At 39.1% G+C, this 19,524-nt stretch overlaps 1 protein-coding gene across 1 annotated transcript in view; it reads left to right on the top strand.

Moving 5' to 3' along the window:
- The window catches only part of MED27 (mediator complex subunit 27), an 85,166-nt gene that overhangs the window by 26,258 nt on the left and 39,384 nt on the right, over nt 1-19,524 (top strand). Inside the window, exon 3 of the mRNA XM_083875843.1 lies at nt 6,278-6,408. Within this exon, the coding sequence (XP_083731969.1) occupies nt 6,278-6,408 (131 nt within the window). The remainder of the gene's footprint in view (nt 1-6,277; nt 6,409-19,524) is intronic.

A 19,524-nucleotide genomic window follows, 5' to 3' on the forward strand; every position in this document is an offset into this window, starting at 1 on the left:
TACTAATTGTGTCCTGATCTTTGAGTTTAATGATGACTTCCCCTGCTACAGATTATTTGTCCTATACAAAGATAATGCTTCTGTCAAAAAGGAATTAGGATTTTCTGTTAGATATTGATCATGTGCACTTCTTGGGTCTTTAGACTTTAATGAAGTCCATTAACGGAACGCACAATTGTGAATGCACGCCACAGAGTGACACTAAGACCATTTACCTATTCTGGGCAACCTCTGTATCAACTGCCTTCAGCTCAGGGTTACTTGAAAATGCTGCTGTTTGTTACTGCACCTGGTTTTATTTTGTCATTTAGATGCAGAACACAATGTAATAATTCTACTTTGCTTTTTGTAATTCTGTTATGTGTTTATGTTGTAGCTGCATATACAAGGAAATAAATGCCAGTTCATTTAGTTGTATTTCAGTAAATATGTATGTTCAAACCCTTCAGAATACCTGGAGGTATAGACATTTTAAGCATAAAATACAGTTATTCTTCTAAAGAGTAAATAAAGTAGCTTGTAACCCCAGATTATGATTACTGTGCCTCTTTATCCATTTCAAACACTAGATCCCTTTAAAATTCAGCCTGATGGCTGTGTAGTGTCCCTTTGTTTTGATGTTATCCAAAAAAGTAAGAATATGGCACTTCTTCTATTAAGTGGATCCCAGAATTTTTTTAAAAACATAGAGGAGAAGTAGTGGCTTTTGCAGGGACTTTGAGCAGTGCAGGTCATTTTATTGGCAGCAGGGATGCAAATGCTGAAGTTTTGACCAATTCCTTGAAGAAAGTGCCATGAGATTTGCTATCTCTGCATGGTAAAAAGCCAAAGACTTGCAAGCAGTATTGAAGTGAGGGAACATTCATCAGCAGAACTTCAATGTTTTCGAAAGAAAAGTATGGGAAGGACACACTTTAGGGCAGAAATCTGACACTAATTAGAACAGCACTCTCAGCAAAAACAGGAATTCAGAGACAATGGAATAAAACCTGTAGCAAAGACAAGAAAAAGAAACAGGGATGTGTATCAATGCATTTCCTACTATTGTGTCATTATATATATAAATAAATAAAAATATCGCAGCTTGTTTTTGAACTCCCTAGGTCAGGGAGGGAAGGAGGAGAGAGACTTAAAAGAGAAGCTCTGTACAGGGCTGGTGTTCCCAGTCTGCTCCAAATCCCAATTTATTGACCAGGATGAGGCTATGGCATCTCACTGCAATGCAAGACCCAGCCCAGGCATGAGAGAGGACAGTAAAAGAAGTGTGAGCTCATTATTGTCACAGCTTAGTCAGATCAAGGTGTTTGGCAAAATGCGTCATAACTTTTGTACAGGGATTTAAAAAAGAATAGGATGGGAGCAGCCTTTGTTCCTGTCATGGATAGATGTTTCTTGCTTAAATATTCTTGTAAACTAGAAAGTGTTTGGGGGGTATAAATGCTTGTAAAAAAATAGGATAAGGTGTCCTAATTAAATAGTAAAGTAGAGCAAAGACACACAGTCTGGCTTTCCTGCTAATTGAAAAGCCTTCAATCCAGCTCAGCTAGAGGAAAACCAATGAGTAAAGAAATTGGAGACGTTTCTTTTGGCTTATTGATGCTGTTTTGGTCAAGTCAAGAATTCAGCTGTCCTAAAATGATCAAACGTTGTTTGCAGAAAAAGAGAATTTCCAAACAGGCCTCATTATCTGAAAAAAAGCTTAAAAATATCAATTAAGGTAGTATAATTTCTCTCTTTCCTACTTTAGTCTGCAGAGATGAAACTGTGGGAGTATCCTCCTTGCTTGCTCGTTACTCTTTTCAAAAGAACAAGTAAAGTTTTATCAGAATAGACAAATCCCTTTTCATCTGCAAGGGAGAAGTTTAATGACGGGGGGCGGGGGCAGAGCAGTGTGCATCCTAAAGGAGGCAAATGTGCATCACCAGGATTACAGTGAATACAGAAAATGCCACCGGGGGTGAGTATCTGTCAGCCTCCTCTCTAAAAGGCATTCCTTGGAGGAATGGAGAAAAACTTTACCTAGATGTGAGAAAACAGTTTTCTGTTTATGTATATGATCACTAAGTATTTACATAAGAATGGAGGAAATAACAGGGTAAGGTGATTACGAAGAATATCATTCTTCTGATTTCACTTTTTAAAGTGTTGGTGCTTGGAAAGCTTTAATTAATGGCAAAATGTAAATGTAGTGTGCAACTGTGAGCTGATGTGATCAGTTGCTAATGCTCCAAGTGGTTGGTTTTTTTTCTTTATTTCTTACTCTTTTTTCCCTGTTTCTTACCTTCTTTCAACCTATTTTTGCAAATTGGGATGGCCTTGACAGTAAGTGCAGTGCACTCACTTGTTTGGGCAGCAGTCAGCACATGCAAAATCTCCAGCCCATGAATTATGTAAACTAAAGACCTCTAGACCCAGCTTGATTCTAATGATGAAGCTTTAGTTTGCAAAGTTTTAAATGAGCACTTTGCCCGTGTTTGTGGTTTCATAGCATTCACTGCAGAGTAACCCTACAGGCTAAGATGGAAACCTGTCACAACATGGTCAGTGCTTTTCATCTGAATAAAAGGGCCTTTTCTGCAGGGTTCTGGCTGTAGCAGAAGTTTTCTGTCTGCTCCAAATCTTAAAGATCCTCTGCACAAAACAGGATTTTTTGAGGGGTGGAGAGGGTTTTTTTGGTTATTTTCATTGTTTTAGGAGATGTGTTACCTTATTTCTGGTAGAAGAGTCACTGGGGTAGAGTAAGAAGATATTAAGTGATTAGCATCTTTAAAAATATTAATGCTTTCAGTGCTAAATCAAATCTGTAATTCTTTAATACACCTTTTGTTTTGTTTTGTTTCAATAGTTCCTGTGAAAGCCAAAGACATCTTATGTAGGTGAAGAAATTGCCCTCCTTACAATTACAGCTGTGGAAAAAGTGACTCCCAGGTGCTTTCTCTGTTGATGCTTTTCACTTAATGAGGAAGATTAACAGTTGTTAATATATTAATATAGTTTTCATATACTCAGGAACACTGAAAATGGGAAATATTAGTGGTAGCATTTTGTTCTAGAAAATACAGCTGTGTGGCCATTAACGTAGAAAAAATCAATCTTAAAAAAATAATTTAAAAGTAATCCAAGTTCTGGTTTTATTTAGCTTCATGTAAAGCTTTTGTATATACTGAGGTGTTATTTTCAGTACCTTTCCTACATTCCTAAGAAGAGTCACTTTCGATTTTAAAATGTAGAATTCACACATCTTCTTGGAACTGCAGTTTTAAGAAAAATATCAGCTATCGTGAGATTCATCATAAACCTGTACAAGTTGGCACTGGGGTATATCCTGGCTGCTAAATGTTGTAAATTGATTTTTGTTGTTGCTGGGTTTGATTTCTTGGTTTTCTGAAATAAGATTTTTCTGTTTCATCTACGTGTATTGGGGAAAACAGATCGATCTTATTGGTATTATGCAGAAAAATATTTCATTAGGAAAAGCTTAACCTCACACAAGCCAGGTGGAATTCCCCAAAGCTGGAAAAAGGTGGATGCTTGCAGCAGTGATGGGGAATTCCTTTGCAGCTGATGGGGGAATGATCTGCACAACTGCTACCAGTGCTCATTTCAGTGAGTATTCACCATTCTGCTGGTTTAACTGGGCACAGGTGTCAGAGGCAGAGAGGAGGTTGTTGGGAATGTTGTTGGGAATGCACTGGGTGGGGCAGGTTTGACTGCCAGTGAATCTGCAATTTTTCACTGCTCTGAGTTGTGGGATTGTCACCACAGCTCTGCTGGCCCAGCCCAAGGCTCTGTCACCCCCTGTCTCATCTGCAGCTGTAGCATGTGCCCACAACCTTCTCTCCAATGTTCTTCCAGCCACCAGCATTCCCTGGATTCAGGTCTTCTCAAACTCCATGTGGTTTCTGTGTGTTCATTAACCCCAAAAAGGATTTGTGTCCCTCAGCCTCCCTGCATGAGCCTTTTTAGCACCCACAACATCCTCTGATACTGCATTTCAGCACTTTGCCCCAAAGTGGAGAGAATGTGTTTGGAAATGGCATTCTTTTGTTAGTAAGCAAAAATTTGGGGGGATTGGTGTGTTTTTAGCTGAGATTTTCTCTCGTGGTTGATGCTGACAGACAAAGGTGTTTATTTTGTAAGAGGAAAAGGGAACTGAATGGTACCTGTATTATCCATCAGACCATCAATCTCCTGGCCATAGTTTTGATGCTTGTGGTCCTACTTTGGTACTATTTACAGTCTTGCTTCTGCTTCTCAGAAAAATGATTAGGAAACAATTTCCTGATCCCTTCAGTGAAAACCCCCTGTCCCCAAAAAGGAGAGCACTCTGTGCAGTACAGTGTGTGATGCTTTAATAATGTATAAATCAAGCTGGACAGAAGCTGCCTGTCAGTTTTATTAACTTTGACCTTTTCTCCCATTATAAAGATGGTTTGGTAAATATTTAATGGCCCTTACAGGTTTTGACAGTTGGACCTGCATTCCTAAGAGCAAAGGTAGATTACGAAGAAATACTTATAATTAATAAAAATATCTTAATCATTTGGAAGTCAGCCTCGAAGGACAAATTTGTGGTTTAGAATCTATTTCCTTTTTATTCCTTTTGTAGCTTTTTGGTTGTTTTTTTTAATGCCTGACCACTAAATGTCACTAGCTGGGAGGTTATGAAATGTTTTTAAGAGGTTACCTTTAAAATCCATCTGTGATTAGTACCAGTGATTACTTCCATCTCTGAGCAAGTCTCCAAATAATGTTGTTTACCTGAAATACCTGCACAAGGAACATCAGTGAATGGTGTCACCAACACGAAAAGATGCAAGAAGGAAAAGGAAAAACATATTCCTGGAGTCAACAGGCTATTCTGCCAGAGCTGTCTTTGCTTTTAATTCCCTGCATATTGCACTCCCTGCACATTCAGGTAGTGAAGATTGAAAACTAAGCCCCTGACACTGAAACATCACCTTTCAAACGTGGACCCTCCATTGCTCTCATTGATTTTTTTTCATTTCAGAAAACTGTCGGAGAAAAACAAATTTCAGCAAAATCCGTTGGTTGGGGCAATAAAATCCCCCCCTTTCTCTTCCCATTAGGAATGTGATGTGTCTTCACATGGTGCCATGGCTGAGCTCACATGGCAAGGCAGCCGAGGGAACCAGGAGCCTGTTAGGAATCCTTCTGGATGTGCTGAGCAGTGACATCTGAGTCAAAGTTGCTCAGGGGATCATTTCCTTCCTGTCCACAGGTGGTTTTGAGTACATCATTCCAAGCTTTACTTCCCTCCTTTTCACTCAGCCTCTGTAAAACAGCTTGGTCAAAGACCACTTTATTTTCTGAACATTTTAAAATCATATTTTCCTGACCATAACCCATTTTTTATGTGCAGACCGTGGGGTTAGAGGTGTTAAGGTGTGAAACAATTCAGCTTTTTCAGAACAACTCTTTAGACAATGTAATGAACACATAGATCCAGGTACTGGAATGATGCAGGAAATCACATTTCTCTGGCACTGAATCTTCCTCCCTTTCCAGTTCAAAAATGGGGATCTCAGAATGTAACTGAAAGTGTTCAGAGGAGAACTTGTTGCACTTGGAGGTGGTTGCAGGACAGCAGAGCCCTGTGGCTGTTCTTAAATCTGAGAGCTGTGGGAATGCACTCAAAATCCTGCTGATTCATGTTGTGTCCTTCAGAAATTTGTCTTTTATTGGCAAGGAAAAGAAAAGTTTCGAGGAGAAAGCTACTGAATGTGAATTGTTCTGCAGTGCTATGGAGATGTGCAGGCAGGTATTTTAAAAGCAAGAGTTTTCTTTACAGTGGTAGAAATTCCTTTGCAAATGTTTTGTGGTTTTATGTTGAAGAAGAAAAAGATGAGTGTTATTTCTAAAAAGCTAGTTTATATTGTAAAAGGGTTGCATCTGTCTTCCTCTTATCTTCTTCCTAAAGTGAGAATGTTTAGTCCCTAGAGAGGAGAAACAGTCTCAATGTTTTAAAGCAAGCCCAAGTTTCAAGGGAGTTAGACTTGAGTGGAAGTCCTTGATTCCTCATCTTACTTGCCTTAATGCATAACTTGCTCCTCACACCTATTTCACAGCAGACTTTTCCCATGTGCTTTTGTCCCTATTGTCTTCCACCTAGCAATACATCTGAAATACCACACATTCTCTTCCTGACTGGCTGTAATTTGAATCAGGTGCCACAGGTCGCAGAGGTCTGACACAGACAGAGTACTGCAGTGGTGTGTATTTTAATATATATATATATATGTTTTTTCTTATCCAGTTGCAGTACCATGCTGGGCTGGCATCTGGCCTTTTGAATCAGCAGTCCCTGAAACGTTCAGCCAACCAGATGGGCGTCTCTGCAAAGCGCAGACCAAAAGCCCAGCCAACAACTCTTGTCCTGCCTCCTCAGTAAGTAAGAGAATATTTGGAAGAGTTTCCATGCTTGGGGGGTGGAATATTTCTTATTAACTTACTGGTTTTTTTGGTTTCATTTTCAATCATCATAATAAGCAACCTTGTGCTTGCATTTTTGTTCCGTACACATTCTCTTTGTGTCAGGTCATTAAAAAACTTTTTGCAACGCAAGCTTATCATTGAGGAATGATGCTCACCTGATTGTTATGACTTGGAGCTTCAAGTAGGACTTTTCTGAAGGTCCTAAAAGACTGAAGCCAAAAAGTCTTTGGTGTAAGTACTTTCTCGGCAAACGTTCTGAGTCCATCTGTTCACCATATGTTAATTTTGCATCAGATCTAAACCTCTTTTACAGGTGACAAGCAATTATGAGGACACTTAGAAACTGTTTGAGGATAGAGAGTATCAACACTTTAAGCAGCCTGTGTGTAGTGATGCCAGAAACACAGAGATGTACACAGCAGAGCTTATAAATTAATAAACGGCCTGAAATATATTTAGGTCCATGTATGAAAATTATTATTATGTAGAAAATTAAATGCTAAGCAATTGTTCACTGTGCTGAGCATCCTTGTAGTTTGTGGAAGCTGCCTGCTTTTCTTCACAAAACAAGAGTCACTGGTGTATAAACACTGTGCTACCAAAAACCTCGTAGTTGCAATAATAAAAGTCACTGTTGTCACCAGATTTCAGAGGTCAATGTTTAGAGGGTTTTTTCTTAAAGGAAATGTGAAAAAAATCAGAGTCAATAGAGCTTTCCCCTTGTATATTAGCTTTAAAGTGCTGGTAATTCAAGAATCCATTAAATGCTCTATGGTTTTACCAATATCTCAGACAAAGGAGAATGGTTTGAAGGGAGCTCCAGCAGTAGTTTGAAACCCAGATGTTGTTTCTCTGATATGTGTGATGGAACAGGGATATCTTGTGTCAAACTGACTGGTTAGTTCTCCTTCTTTGTTGAGGTGTCTGGAGCTTCAAATGGACTTCCTTCTCCAGGAAGTCTGTAAACTGTAGTACTGTTGCATCAATTAACACAATGTTTTCAGAGATCTTAAAGTATTTTGGTGGTTTTTTTCTTTGATTTCTTAATCATGGCATTTCTAGTAATTAGAAATACATATAAAGGGCTAACTTCTACTTTTGCATAGAAAAAATTGTTTCTTAACAGTTGCAGCTGTATAAATCTTAATGTGAGATACATAATATACATATTTAAAAGAATTATATATCTTGTTATCTGTAGATGATTTTCCTTCAGTGGTGCATTTACCTAGGACCTGCAGATAGACTGAAATTTTAGTGTGGTTGCTAAACTTTAGGCAGTAGTTGAATTATGTTTCAGTATCTTATTACCACTTCCAGCATTATTCACAGGGAAAATGTGTTTTTGCTGAGCTGGCCCTTTATCTGTCACTGGTTTCCTCCTCTCTGGCTTCTCTTTGACCTCTCCATATTTGCTCTTGTTTGTTATCTCGGTATGTTTTAAGAGAATAATAGTGATATTAAGGCAAATAAAATACCTGTTGGGCTCAATATCTTGTTTTCCACACAAGGCAGAAGCAGATTATGAAAAGACTTATGAAAATAGGCTTATGAAAAGTATTAAAAAAAAAAAAGGTGTGACAAATGGTTTTTAATATCTTGATTTTGCTGTAGTTTCATGCAAATAGTGATGAATCATGCAGTGGTTTGGTTTTTTTTTTTTTCCCCTCCATTCTTTATAAAATGCAAAAGAAGAAAACATCCAGATGCAAAACTACAGATCTCCTTGCAAGGGCATCCTGTATCCTAATATTCCCATGACAATTCAAGCCTCTTTTTTTTTTTTTTTTTTTTTTTAATTATTATTATTAGCTTTATTAATTCATCAAAAAAGGATAACTATTTCTTGGTCTATTTTTGCTTTGATCTATGCTAGTAAAATTAAGTTCAGTGACAAGTCATTGGGCTGAGTAACAATGAGTCAAGTGCTTATTAAATGTTGTTCAGAGCAACTATATTATCTAGAGTTTTTTCTTAAACAGAAATAGTTGAAACCCGCTGTATGCCAAAATGTCATTTCAGGAGAGGAGGTTGGAGTGAATATCAACACTGCAGTAAATCCTTTCTGCCAGCAAAGGAATGCAGGAAACACTTGCTCAGGAGGTATCAGAGGTGATGATTTGGGCAAAGAATCTCCTAAAACCAATTTATTCTTATGCAGATTTTGCACATGGGTGGTTTGCTTGTAAACATGTCTATATTTCAGTTAAAGGTAGTATTAGAGAGTGGTTTACTAACTGTTTATTTATGGTCCTGTTCCTTGAAGAAACTGCATGAGTAACTTTTGCTATTGCACTTCACATTCTCGATGGCAGTGGTGCGAGCTGAGCAATTTTCTTGTTCATCCAGGTCTTTGATCTGTGCTGCTGGGGTGAGACTTGGGTTGTGTTCCACAAACTGAAGTTACCCAAATGGTGTTTCTTCTCATAAAGGGGGTGATGCAGCAGAAAAATGAAGTTTTGTTCAATTTACTGTTCACTTGAGCCTTTAGTCTCTATCCCTGCTCTGCTTTTCTTCTTCCCCCTCCAAAATGCCTTTTTTTTTTTAAAGAAACCTATCAAACAAAGCAAACCCAAGCCTGTCTTGGAGGCTCAGCCATCTCTTCCTGGTTTATGCATGCAGAAGGAGCTGGAGAAAGGGTTTTGTTGATGGCAAAAATGATTCTTGGTGAGTCCTCACCCCTTTTCCTGCCCAACCTTAGACTGTCTTCTGATGTGCTCTGGTTTGGAGGTGAGAACCTCAAGTTCTTCACTAGTAAATATCTGAAACAGAGCAGCAATTTCGAATCCCAAAGGTGGTTTTGAAAATGGAAGTTCTCTGCCCTATGCAACCATCTGAGGAAAATCTGCATTTTCTCCCTGTTTGTTATTGGAGGAGTTCTAAGGGTGCTGAGCAGTTTTGATGAGAGGCCTTTTGGCGTTTGGATTTGCTTTTCAGTATTGGTTTTCCCTGGCTCTGAAAGCACAGAAAGGAAGACTGGATTGATGTGTGTCTCATTCCCAGCCAAATGATCTGTGTGAGAAAATGACTAACTGCTGGCCGCTTTCTCTGCCTGCTTTGTCCCTCCTTCTGTCTTCTATTAACAAGACATCTCCCTGTACGTGCTAATGGATGCGTTCCCTCACATGCCTCTCATCTGGCTGCGGGTTCCTTCCTTCTGTTAAGGAATCTCAAGGCAATGTTTGCTGAAGTGCTGAGAGCTGTCAGCTCTCAGTGCCTGGGGAAGTGTCTGTGTGCAGCCCTGCTGAAAACCAGGGTGGCTGCTCCTGCTTGGGAATCAATAAATAAAGACAATAAGAAATGATGGCATAGCTTTCCTTTCCTCTTGAAATGCTGTAATTGGTGTAGTTTAGTTAATTAATCTTGTGTTATTTTGCTCGGCACCACGTGTCAAAAGCAAATTTGCAGTTGCGAAGTTGTCTGTGAGACCCTGAGGGAGCAGAATTCTCTTGGGGAGTGCTGAGTGCAGGGAGTCCACAAGGTAATCCCTGCTGCTGGACCACCTTGCTGGGATCCCAGGGAATCTGGTGTGTCACTGTCCAGCTGGAAAACAAAAGCAGTGAGCCACTGTGAGCTGGAGAAGGAAGAAAAGAGAAAGCCTAGGATGCTGTCTATATTCTTACAGTGGAGTTGAGTGGCACACACAAGAGGAAGTCAGTTTTAATGGGAATTTTTAGGGGTCTCAGTTGGAAACCCTGTGATTTTGGTAGCTGTGTTGTGTGGGGCTTTCTCATTGCTCCCAGATTAATCATCTGTCTTCTCTGTCTGGAAGAAAATTGCCAGAACAAAAACTTGATCACCACAGAAGGTACTGAGACTCTTGCCCTTTATGGTGCCTTTTAGGGTCATTTGTTGTCACTTTGTGGTTTTGGAGAAATAAGCACACTATAAACAATAAACAAGTGGAAGTCTTGTTCTTGTTGGACAACATCAGGCTCAACGAACAGAGAGGTTTAAGTAAAAGAGAGTCCAGTTTCTTTGTTTTAAGGCTCTTCAACTTGTCTTGTAAAATCTCTTGTGGTCTGATGTATGCCCTAACTTGACAGTGAAAATACTGTAATAGATTGAGTAAAAATCTCTGTAAATTTGTACTCTATTGCTAGGAGCACACCAGCAAAATTACTTTTTTTTTTTTTTTTCTTTTTTAAATAAAGGAAAAGACAGTGCTGCCTCTGATACTGTTCTAGATGAATGAGCAAAAAATTCTGTGGAGATAACTTTTCTTTTAGGAGATAAGGAGAACTTGAGGATATAGGGACTCTGGATGGCCAGTTTGTTTCTTTTCCTTCTGGGTGAGATGGAGGAAGTCTCTGATCTGCTCTCTACACCTTCAGAATTCATCTGGATGATTCTTCTAGAGAAGAAGGATATATTCAAAAGAAGTCTATACTTTCTGCATCTTTTGGAACTGCATTAACTAAAGATGCTCCATAGTGAGTTGATTCTGTAAAAAGTTAATTTCCTGGCTCAGCAGGTATTTGTTCTATTTGTTCATCTGGATTTGGAACAGAACTGTACAGAAAAACTCTGTGTTTATTGGAGCTTGATTCAATACCAGCATAGTCAAAGTGTCATTCTGTCATAGCATTGATGTCTTACCTGTTTAATGGTTCTGTCATGTAATTAGTACTGTCAGGTTCTATTGGCTTTGGTCAGGAGCTTTCTTCAGGATACTCAAATTGACTTTTAAGGAAGGATTTAGTATTAAATAAAAAACTTACTGTTTTTAACAGCTTTATATATATATACACACCCAGTCATCAGACGTGCCAGAATAAATTCTTTGGAACTTGACTTGTATAATTTATCATTTTTGCATTAAGGAAAAATCCTGAGCCCTTTGCCAAGAGGTTTTTGGAGGAAAGCGTTTTTTCAGCATTTTGTTTCATAAACAACATTTAATTGCTTCCTAAGTTCAGGGATTTTCAGTCTGTAAGAACGAGGCAGGTTTTTCTAAAGGTAATGGCAAAACATGCTTAAACTAATAAATGTTTATAAGTTTTGTAATTTTTAAGAAAACTTGTTTAAATTATGCTGTGTTACTCCTTTCCAACCCAAATTCCATGATGAATGTGATTCAGTTCAGTGTGACACCAGGCATAGGGGTGGGGTTATTTAACAGCCAGTGTTGTTATTGCAATAATTCAGTATCAGGAGCTGGACTTCAAGCTTTGGGCCTCCTCCTGGAGTATTGAAGAGTAGAAGAGTGAAGTGTGTGGCCATATTTTCTGTTTTGAGAAAAGTCATCAGAAGTTCTTTTGTGCAATTCTGAAATTCTTCTTTGTCTGTACTGGCAAAGCTGCATTAAGTATCAATATTCATTAAATACCATGGAGATGATAATGTAATAAAGCAATAATCCTCAGGCCCACATCTGTACTTCTCTCCAGAAGAGCTGAGGTTGAGAATATAATTAAAGATTAAAACTCTGTTTGCATTCTGGAACATGGAGATATCTTTTCCTACATGATGGGGAATTGTATTAATAAGGAAGAGATCAGTTTCCAATAACTTTCAAGACTGGGAGCTCATTTCATATCCCTGTTCATGTTTCAGTTGCTCATGGAATTCTTTAGCTTGATTTTTAGCAAGTCAGTGCAACAGGAACTGTAAAAGAACATGTTGCTGAAACGTGTGACCCTTTTGCTCTGCAAATTAATCCCCTTTTATATGAAAGAAAAAAAAGGATTAAAAATTAGTTCTTTATATTGTAAGATAATAATATTTACAGGAATAAGTTTAATTACTTTGCAGCCATGTACCATGTCAATTGAGCATTAATTTCAGTATTTGATGTCCTGTGCACAGTTTGGATCACATCATTGTGTTGTTTTTCTTTTTAGTAAATTGTTGAGCTTCTGTTGCAGAGCTCTTTTGTGAAGCTGTTTTGGGGGGGAGTTGCAGTGTGTTTGCCATCCACCCCTGACTGCCCTACTGATTTCAGTGTGTTCAGGGGGTGTGGAGCCAGGACTCTGTGATCTCAAAGCTGGAGAACATCTCCCTTGACTGAACCCATCTGTGTAACAAATTTTGAGGGAGAGTTCCAAGGTGGAAGACACATCATTAACCTATCTTGAACTGAGTTGAGTTTTCCAAGGGAACAGCCCTTGGGTGGGTGTTGCATTGTCCTTTCTGGATTTCAGATGTGACACAAGTGGGTTACCCAGTCCTTGTCATTTGGATGAGAGATGATTCTGAGCTTTTAAAGACAGATATTTTTCGTTCCCAGTTGCTCATGTCAGCAGCAGGGACAAATGTTCCAGAGCTCTGTGACTGACTGTTGCTTCGTCCTGCTGCTTTGAGTGTGTTTTGTTTAAATGTGGTGGGGGGGAAACAGTCTGCTATTAAATGTAATGGCAATCTGTCTCAGTTATGTGATATTTACTATTGAGCCCTCAGTATGATGCAGCTGGAAAGAAAGAATTCCACAGTACAGCTTTGATTCATGAAGGGCTTTGTTAGGCAACTCCAGTGAGATCAAATTCTGTAACATACCAGGGGTGTAACAATGGTCATCTCACTACCTGTAGCCAAAGGTACCTTACCAAACTCTGCTCCAGAAAAGAGAGAAGGGGGTAATCCAGTTGAAATTTTATTTCAGTGTAACGGGTAAATTTTAAAATAGGTGCTCTTAAATTGTTTGATGTCTCTGTTTTTTTTCAGTGCTGTTCCCTTGGGTCATTATCATGTTAACTTTGAGACTTTACAGATGCTTTGTAACCTGTGTAGATACCAAAGATACAGAACACGAGCTTTGCTGCTCTGTGCATCTTTAGAAACACAATTCTTTTAAACATTTTAATCTTGATTTAATCTTCTAATATGTTGATATATCTGACAGCAGGGGTTTTTGTAGTAATCTTCTTTGTTTTGTTATGCCAAATCAATGTTGTGGGGTTTTTTGGCTGTAGTTATATGCGGAGTTTAATTTCATTCCATTAAGTATTATACAGCTGCATATTTTCTTACAAAGTAATTACAAAAAACCAGCAGGCATTGATCAACACAGATTGTCCAAAGGAAATAAAACTAAATGTTCCTTATGATATTCATTAACAGGAGAATAATTTCTATCCAGACAATACAAAAGGATCTTGGATGTTGCTTTATCTGTAGTAAATTACTCAAATACACATTAAAGAATCCCAGACTGGTTTGGGTTGGAAAGGACCTTAAAGCTCATCCCATTCCACCCCCTGCCATGGGCAGGGACACCTTTCACTATCCCAGGTTGCTCCAAGCCCTGTCCAGCCTGGCCTTGGAGACTTCCAGGGGTCCAGGGGCAGCCACAGATGTGGGCAGGAAATATTGGTTAGGAGCTAAAACGTCATGGTGCATTTTAGAGGAAAAATCCGTTTTATTTATTCACTTTTCAACAGCTCTTATAACCAAGTACTGTGGAAAGAGAGTGCGTGCAATTAAGATTTCACAGATTTCACAATTTCTTTACTGTGTATGGAGCTTTTTTTATGAGTGTGTTGTGAGCCACTGTGGATTGACATGATGAGCTCTGTGCACGTGCCTGTCGTGGAGACATGAGCCAAAAAGCACCTGGGGCTGGTGGCTCTTGATATTTTGTTGTCATATTCCACAAATAATCCCCTAAACAGGATTGTGGTGAGTGTGATGTGGAGCCCTGTGTGACCAAGCACAGCAATTTGAAATCATTCCCATCTACTTTGGGGAAGATTAACTGGAGCACTGGATTTGGGAAGTAAAAAAGATGAATCTTTTTGGAGACTCTGGGCCGTGTAGCAGTGTTGATCTGCTGTTTCCAAAGCGTGCACAGATCTAGAGCAGCAGACCCTTAGCGAGTTTAGAATTACAGGGGACCACAGCTCTGTTGTAAAAGAGCAAATTTCTGACTCTTTTGATGTATGTTTGCCTTAAAGGTAATGTTTGTGTGAGAACTGTGCCATTAAAAGGTGGCAATTAATTAAAAGTTGTTCCACAGTCCCAACCATTAGAAGATGCCCTTGCAGCATTTAGAGCAGAACATTAATATTGCACTGTAGGGAATCCCTGTACTCCCAGTAAAAAAAGAAAGTCAAGGATGAAGATTTTAATGTGTAATTAAAGACTGCAAATACTAGTTTAACTGCTTGTTTCTGTGTCAAAAAAAAGTTAAAAAGAACACAAACTATGTGTGGTTGAACTAATTAAGACAGTAAAGAACAAGCTAGATAAGAGAGGAAATTTGTATGAACCGAATAACGATATCAAAGCTTTTGCTAAAGCTGTGATTTTATAATAAGATTGCTTTAAACACCCCCATTTCCTCTTTTTTTTTTTAGCTTTGCAATTTGAGGGATGGGGATTCGAGGCTGCTTTACTGCAGCAGACAATCAATCTGAAAAGAATAAATTAAAACTGCCTCTTGCCAAATTCAGAAATGTACTACAGCAAGTATTTCCATCTGCATTGGTTGTATATTCCCTTGTCAGAGATGAGGGGCAGGAAGAGCAGAGCTGGAATAAGGTGGAATGAGAAGATATTTATATTTTGGTGGCTTAGGCAGACCAGCTTTGTTGTATAATTGTTGTGTAATGTGGTATAAGCCCATTGTGAATGTATTAATCAATTACTTTATTTCTGTATGTCTACAAAGTAACCTTTGTCTGTCTGAGAGGAAAACCAAACAGCTACACTGGGAGGGGAGATAAAAGTCCTTTCAAATGGGAACCCTGTATCCTTGAGGAGAAGGAAGCTCTAGGTGTGTATCACAATAAAAAACTTCAAAAACGCAAATCTTACTTGGAAATAAAGACAATTAAAGTAGTTTCAGCAGTAACTCTATAAAGGGTGGAATTTTCCCAAGTGATGAAGTGCACCATGGAGGTGTCCTGGGAGCTCAGGGGGCTGTTCCCATCCCTGGGGACTGTGGTGGTGCCAGGCTCTGGCTGTGTTCCTGAGCACATGCAGGGTCTGAGAGGATCCCTGGCTGTCATTTCTAACTACAGAGGAGAACTGCTTTGCTCTGCTTTCTTTACTTGCTGTTAAAAATAACCGTTATTACTTTTTAATTTCACTTTAGGGCATTCTCTGGGTATCCATGTGTTTACAAGGAACCCTATGGATGGGTTAAATGAAAAAAGCTTGGGGTAGCAAATTCCAGCTGATGACTTCATAGTTTTCTCCTCTAAATATAATCTTCACTTGAAATGATTTGAATTATTTTGGTACACTTATTTTCTAGCCCCATTTTCCTAACACACAGTGGGAAAAAATAAATAAAATGGAACCATTGGAAGTTTCACAGGGTGAAGTGACTCAGTTTCATCTCTTTATGGATGCTGCTCTACATCTGCTGCTGTTATTTCCATTCTTGATGGGTTAATTTTGGAAGGCACTTGCTCTGTGCTGTGTAGGTTTTACCTACACAGGAGTAACACCATTCTTTCAATTTCATTGATGTTACTCAGCAATATGTGTATGTTACTGTGAAAATAAGTGTATTAATAGTGTGATGCACATTGCTAATTGACATAGATGCATTCACCTCGTTATTTGTGTATTTACCTGATTCTTACCTTTGCACAGGTAACACAGGGAGTAAAAACTGGACAGGGAAGACCTTGTTAACATTGGAGACTTGGGTTTGGCTTTTTTCTGTGGCTGCACACCGTGTCTTTATTGTCTGAGAGTCATGGCCAAGGGAATCCTGTAGTAAGCCCTCTAATTTTAGCAACCAAAAGCAGCTCCATGCAGCAAGTTTTGCATTGAAATTAAATTTATGCTTTAGTGTTGCTCACGATTGTCCTTTGAAACTCAGTTTTGGGAAAGAAAGTAAGAGTTTGGCACAGAGTTCGTGGTAAAGTAGTGAATCACTTATTTAATGTTTGCTGAGCTTACCTGGAATGAAGTGAAATAAAGATTGTATTCTGTGTATCATCATTGTGCTCCACTGTTGCCTGTAATAGACTCCATCCCTCACAAAATGTGATTGTGGAATAGTGTTCAGCCTTTTCATTCTGTGCCATGTGTGTTTGAAAGCACTTAAAGATACAGAGATGCTGAGGTGTCTTTCTCTGCCTCGGCCAGCCCTGACACCTCAACAGTAAAGGGTACGGCTCAATAGCTGGATGAACCTCACCGACCCCGTGAGTTCTTGTCTTGCTTGAAGGAGTGAAGCAACAATGGCAGGAAAAAAGAGGAGGCTGTTCTGGGTTAACTGCTGGCTTTATTCATCAGGGTATCTGCCCCAGCAGACACCCCTCAGCAGAAGCAGTGGGGGAAAAACGAGGGAAAAGAATCTCTTTGAACCCCCCAATGCAACACCTTTTATTGGGGGGAGGAACTCAGGGACGGGTCTAACTGGGGACTAATCAGGGGCCAAAGGGGCACGGCTCTCTGGATAAATGACATACATAGTAACAAATTAATACCTCAGGTGGGGAGACAGCTGAAGTCTTGTCCAATCACTTGGGGTTTCTCCTGGAACTTTCCAGACTTTTGGGAGAGACCCCAAAGTAACAGACAAGGCCCAGGGGCTGGATAACTTCTGATTGACGTAGAACTGGGGTTGGGATGAAACCAATGAGGGTGGAACATGGGTGCATGGGGCAAACCATTATAACTTATAAAAATGAACTTAATACAAGGAACAAATACATACATAAACTGATAAAACCAAACCCACACCACTACACAGAGACCCCTCAACAAGTTCCTGCAGAGCAAATGACTGTTTTGTTGAATCGTTCCATGCCTCAGTTTCCCCATGGGAACGGTGAGAATTTTATCATCTGGAAGCTGTGCAGGAATGCTGGGAGTGAATGGAAGGCATTAACCACAAAGCATTAACCTTCATCCAGGAAGAGAATCTGGACTTTTATCTTTTTTAGTTTTTCAAGATCGGGTAATATTTTTAAAAATCTGGAGTCTGGGAATGACACTTTTTGAGGAATGAAGGGATGACCAGATAATTCCTACTTGCAAGGCCTGATAGGAAACTCTCACTATCCACTGCCAGCATTCATTGTGATAAATGAGTGGTGATGTATTATCCTATATCCTTTGTGTTCTTGCCTTTAGGTGCTCATTTCAGTGATGGAAGACAAAGTGCCAGCACATGAAATAATTCCACACAAGCCTGGCTGGAGCCTGTCAGTCTGTGTCAAGCTGCCTAAACTTCTGTGGCCTCTTAAATTGTTGAACTCTTTTGCTGATTGTTGTATTCAGTGTTTGGTATTAAAATCAAGTGTGCTCTAGGAGTGGCAAAAAACACCCTACGGTTTTGCTGTGTTTTAAGTCAGAATGTAATATCTGTGTCCAAAATAGCCTTGTAAGGCTGAGCTCCCCTGAAGCCAAAACCCAGGCTTTTCTACTTCCCTATTTTACATGCAGAACTTCCTTTCATTTTGGCTTTTGCATTTTGACAGTTGCTCAGCAAAGATGATGCCTTTGCTCATGACAGATTTGTGTGTGCCGTGCAGACAGGTCTTGAAAAGAGCTGAGAGCCCACTTGTGAACCCTGGAGAAGGATGGCTCGAGGGCGGTGCCTGATGGAGGAGAAAACAGATATTTTTGAAGAAACTACATTAAGTAATAATGTAGATTATATTAGCCTGCTTAAAAATCCCACAGTGAGAAGCTGAGTTAATTGAAAGGAGTGTTACAAGGAGGAGTGCTTGGCATTTGAAGTAATTGTTGCAAGATTTTTTTTTTTTAAGTCTGTAATTTGGCTTAAAAACAGTTTCTCTGTTGGTGCTTCCATGATCTTTTCTTGTTTGGAAGTTGCTCTTCATTTAGACAAAAGGTTCCTTCTTCAACAACTTGATTTTGCAGCATAGTAGATGATAAGCAAATTTAATGCTTTCTAATCTTAGGTATTCCTAAGGAAGTGAAATGGATTTCTTGACATGACAGAGCAATGGTGGCTCTTGTATCCCTCTTGTAAAATGAGCTCGTGGACAGAAAATGCCAGGTAGAACTATTTTAACATGTGATTATGCTTTTAAAATGAAAATTTATTTTCAGAGCAAAGATAGCAACTTTAACACCACAGACAGAAAATCAATTATAATTTTTGCCAGTACAACTAAAATATTATCTACTGCTACTAATTTCTTTTTGTTGTTCCACAATTGCTGTCTTCCCTCAGTTTTTTTATTAAATCATCAATAGGGATAATGATTCTGATATTGAAGCCTGAGTATTGTAATATCCTTCTTTCTGTCCTGCTCTTTTGCATCTCCCAGCAGTGCCATGATTGAATCATCTATTTCTATGCTGATGTGTATTAAAGCCAGTTAATTCTTGGTGTCTTAGTCATCAACCTCCACCAGAAATCTCTTAATGTCAGTGAACAGTTTGCTTTTGCATTAATTGCATTGTTAAAGTGTCAGTAAATAAATATTGGATCTTAAAGGTCTGCATTTTGCAAATCTCTCAAATACCTTCTGCTGAAACTCTCAAGACATCTTAAAATGCTTGTGAGACGAAGGTACACAGAGAACCTGGTAATTGGATGGTCCTTAGATTTTCAGTTTCAAATGTTTTATCTCTTAACCTGCTCTGGTTTGTTTCGGAGAGTTTCAAGGATGAAGTTGTTTTCTCTCACATAAGGTCTCTCCACATTTGACTCCTGTTGTTCTCAGATCCCAAATAAATAGTTCATTCCCATCTCCTGAGCATGCAGGAGAGGATGTACTGAGAAAAGTTCAGCTCTGAGTAAGCAGAGCCTCTTTAGGTGTCAGGGGGCACCAACTACTGTAACACTGGGCAATGTTTGTACACACATGTACTTTGGGGTTTTTTTTAAAACCCTTGAAAAGAATAAAGTGAGAGATTTGTTTTGTTTCCCATATTTTTGGGTGGTGTTTTTTTTTTTTTGTTTTGTTTTTTTTTTTGTTTTTTTTTTGGTTTTTTGGTTTTGCTGTTGCTGACTTCTCAGCACTTGACTCAACTGTTGGGATGGGTTGCAGGACCCCAGTGAGAGCAGGGAAGTTCTCAGTGGTGGATGTAATTTAATTTGGTTTGTTCTCAGTTAAGCTTTCTCTTCCAGCTTTCCCATCATCCTTTTCAGAGTCATTGTGCAATGTTTGTCTCACTGTGTTTTTTGCCAAA

This window comes from Zosterops lateralis (genome assembly GCF_965231275.1).
Source record: "Zosterops lateralis genome assembly, chromosome: 20".
Lineage (NCBI taxonomy): Eukaryota > Metazoa > Chordata > Aves > Passeriformes > Zosteropidae > Zosterops > Zosterops lateralis.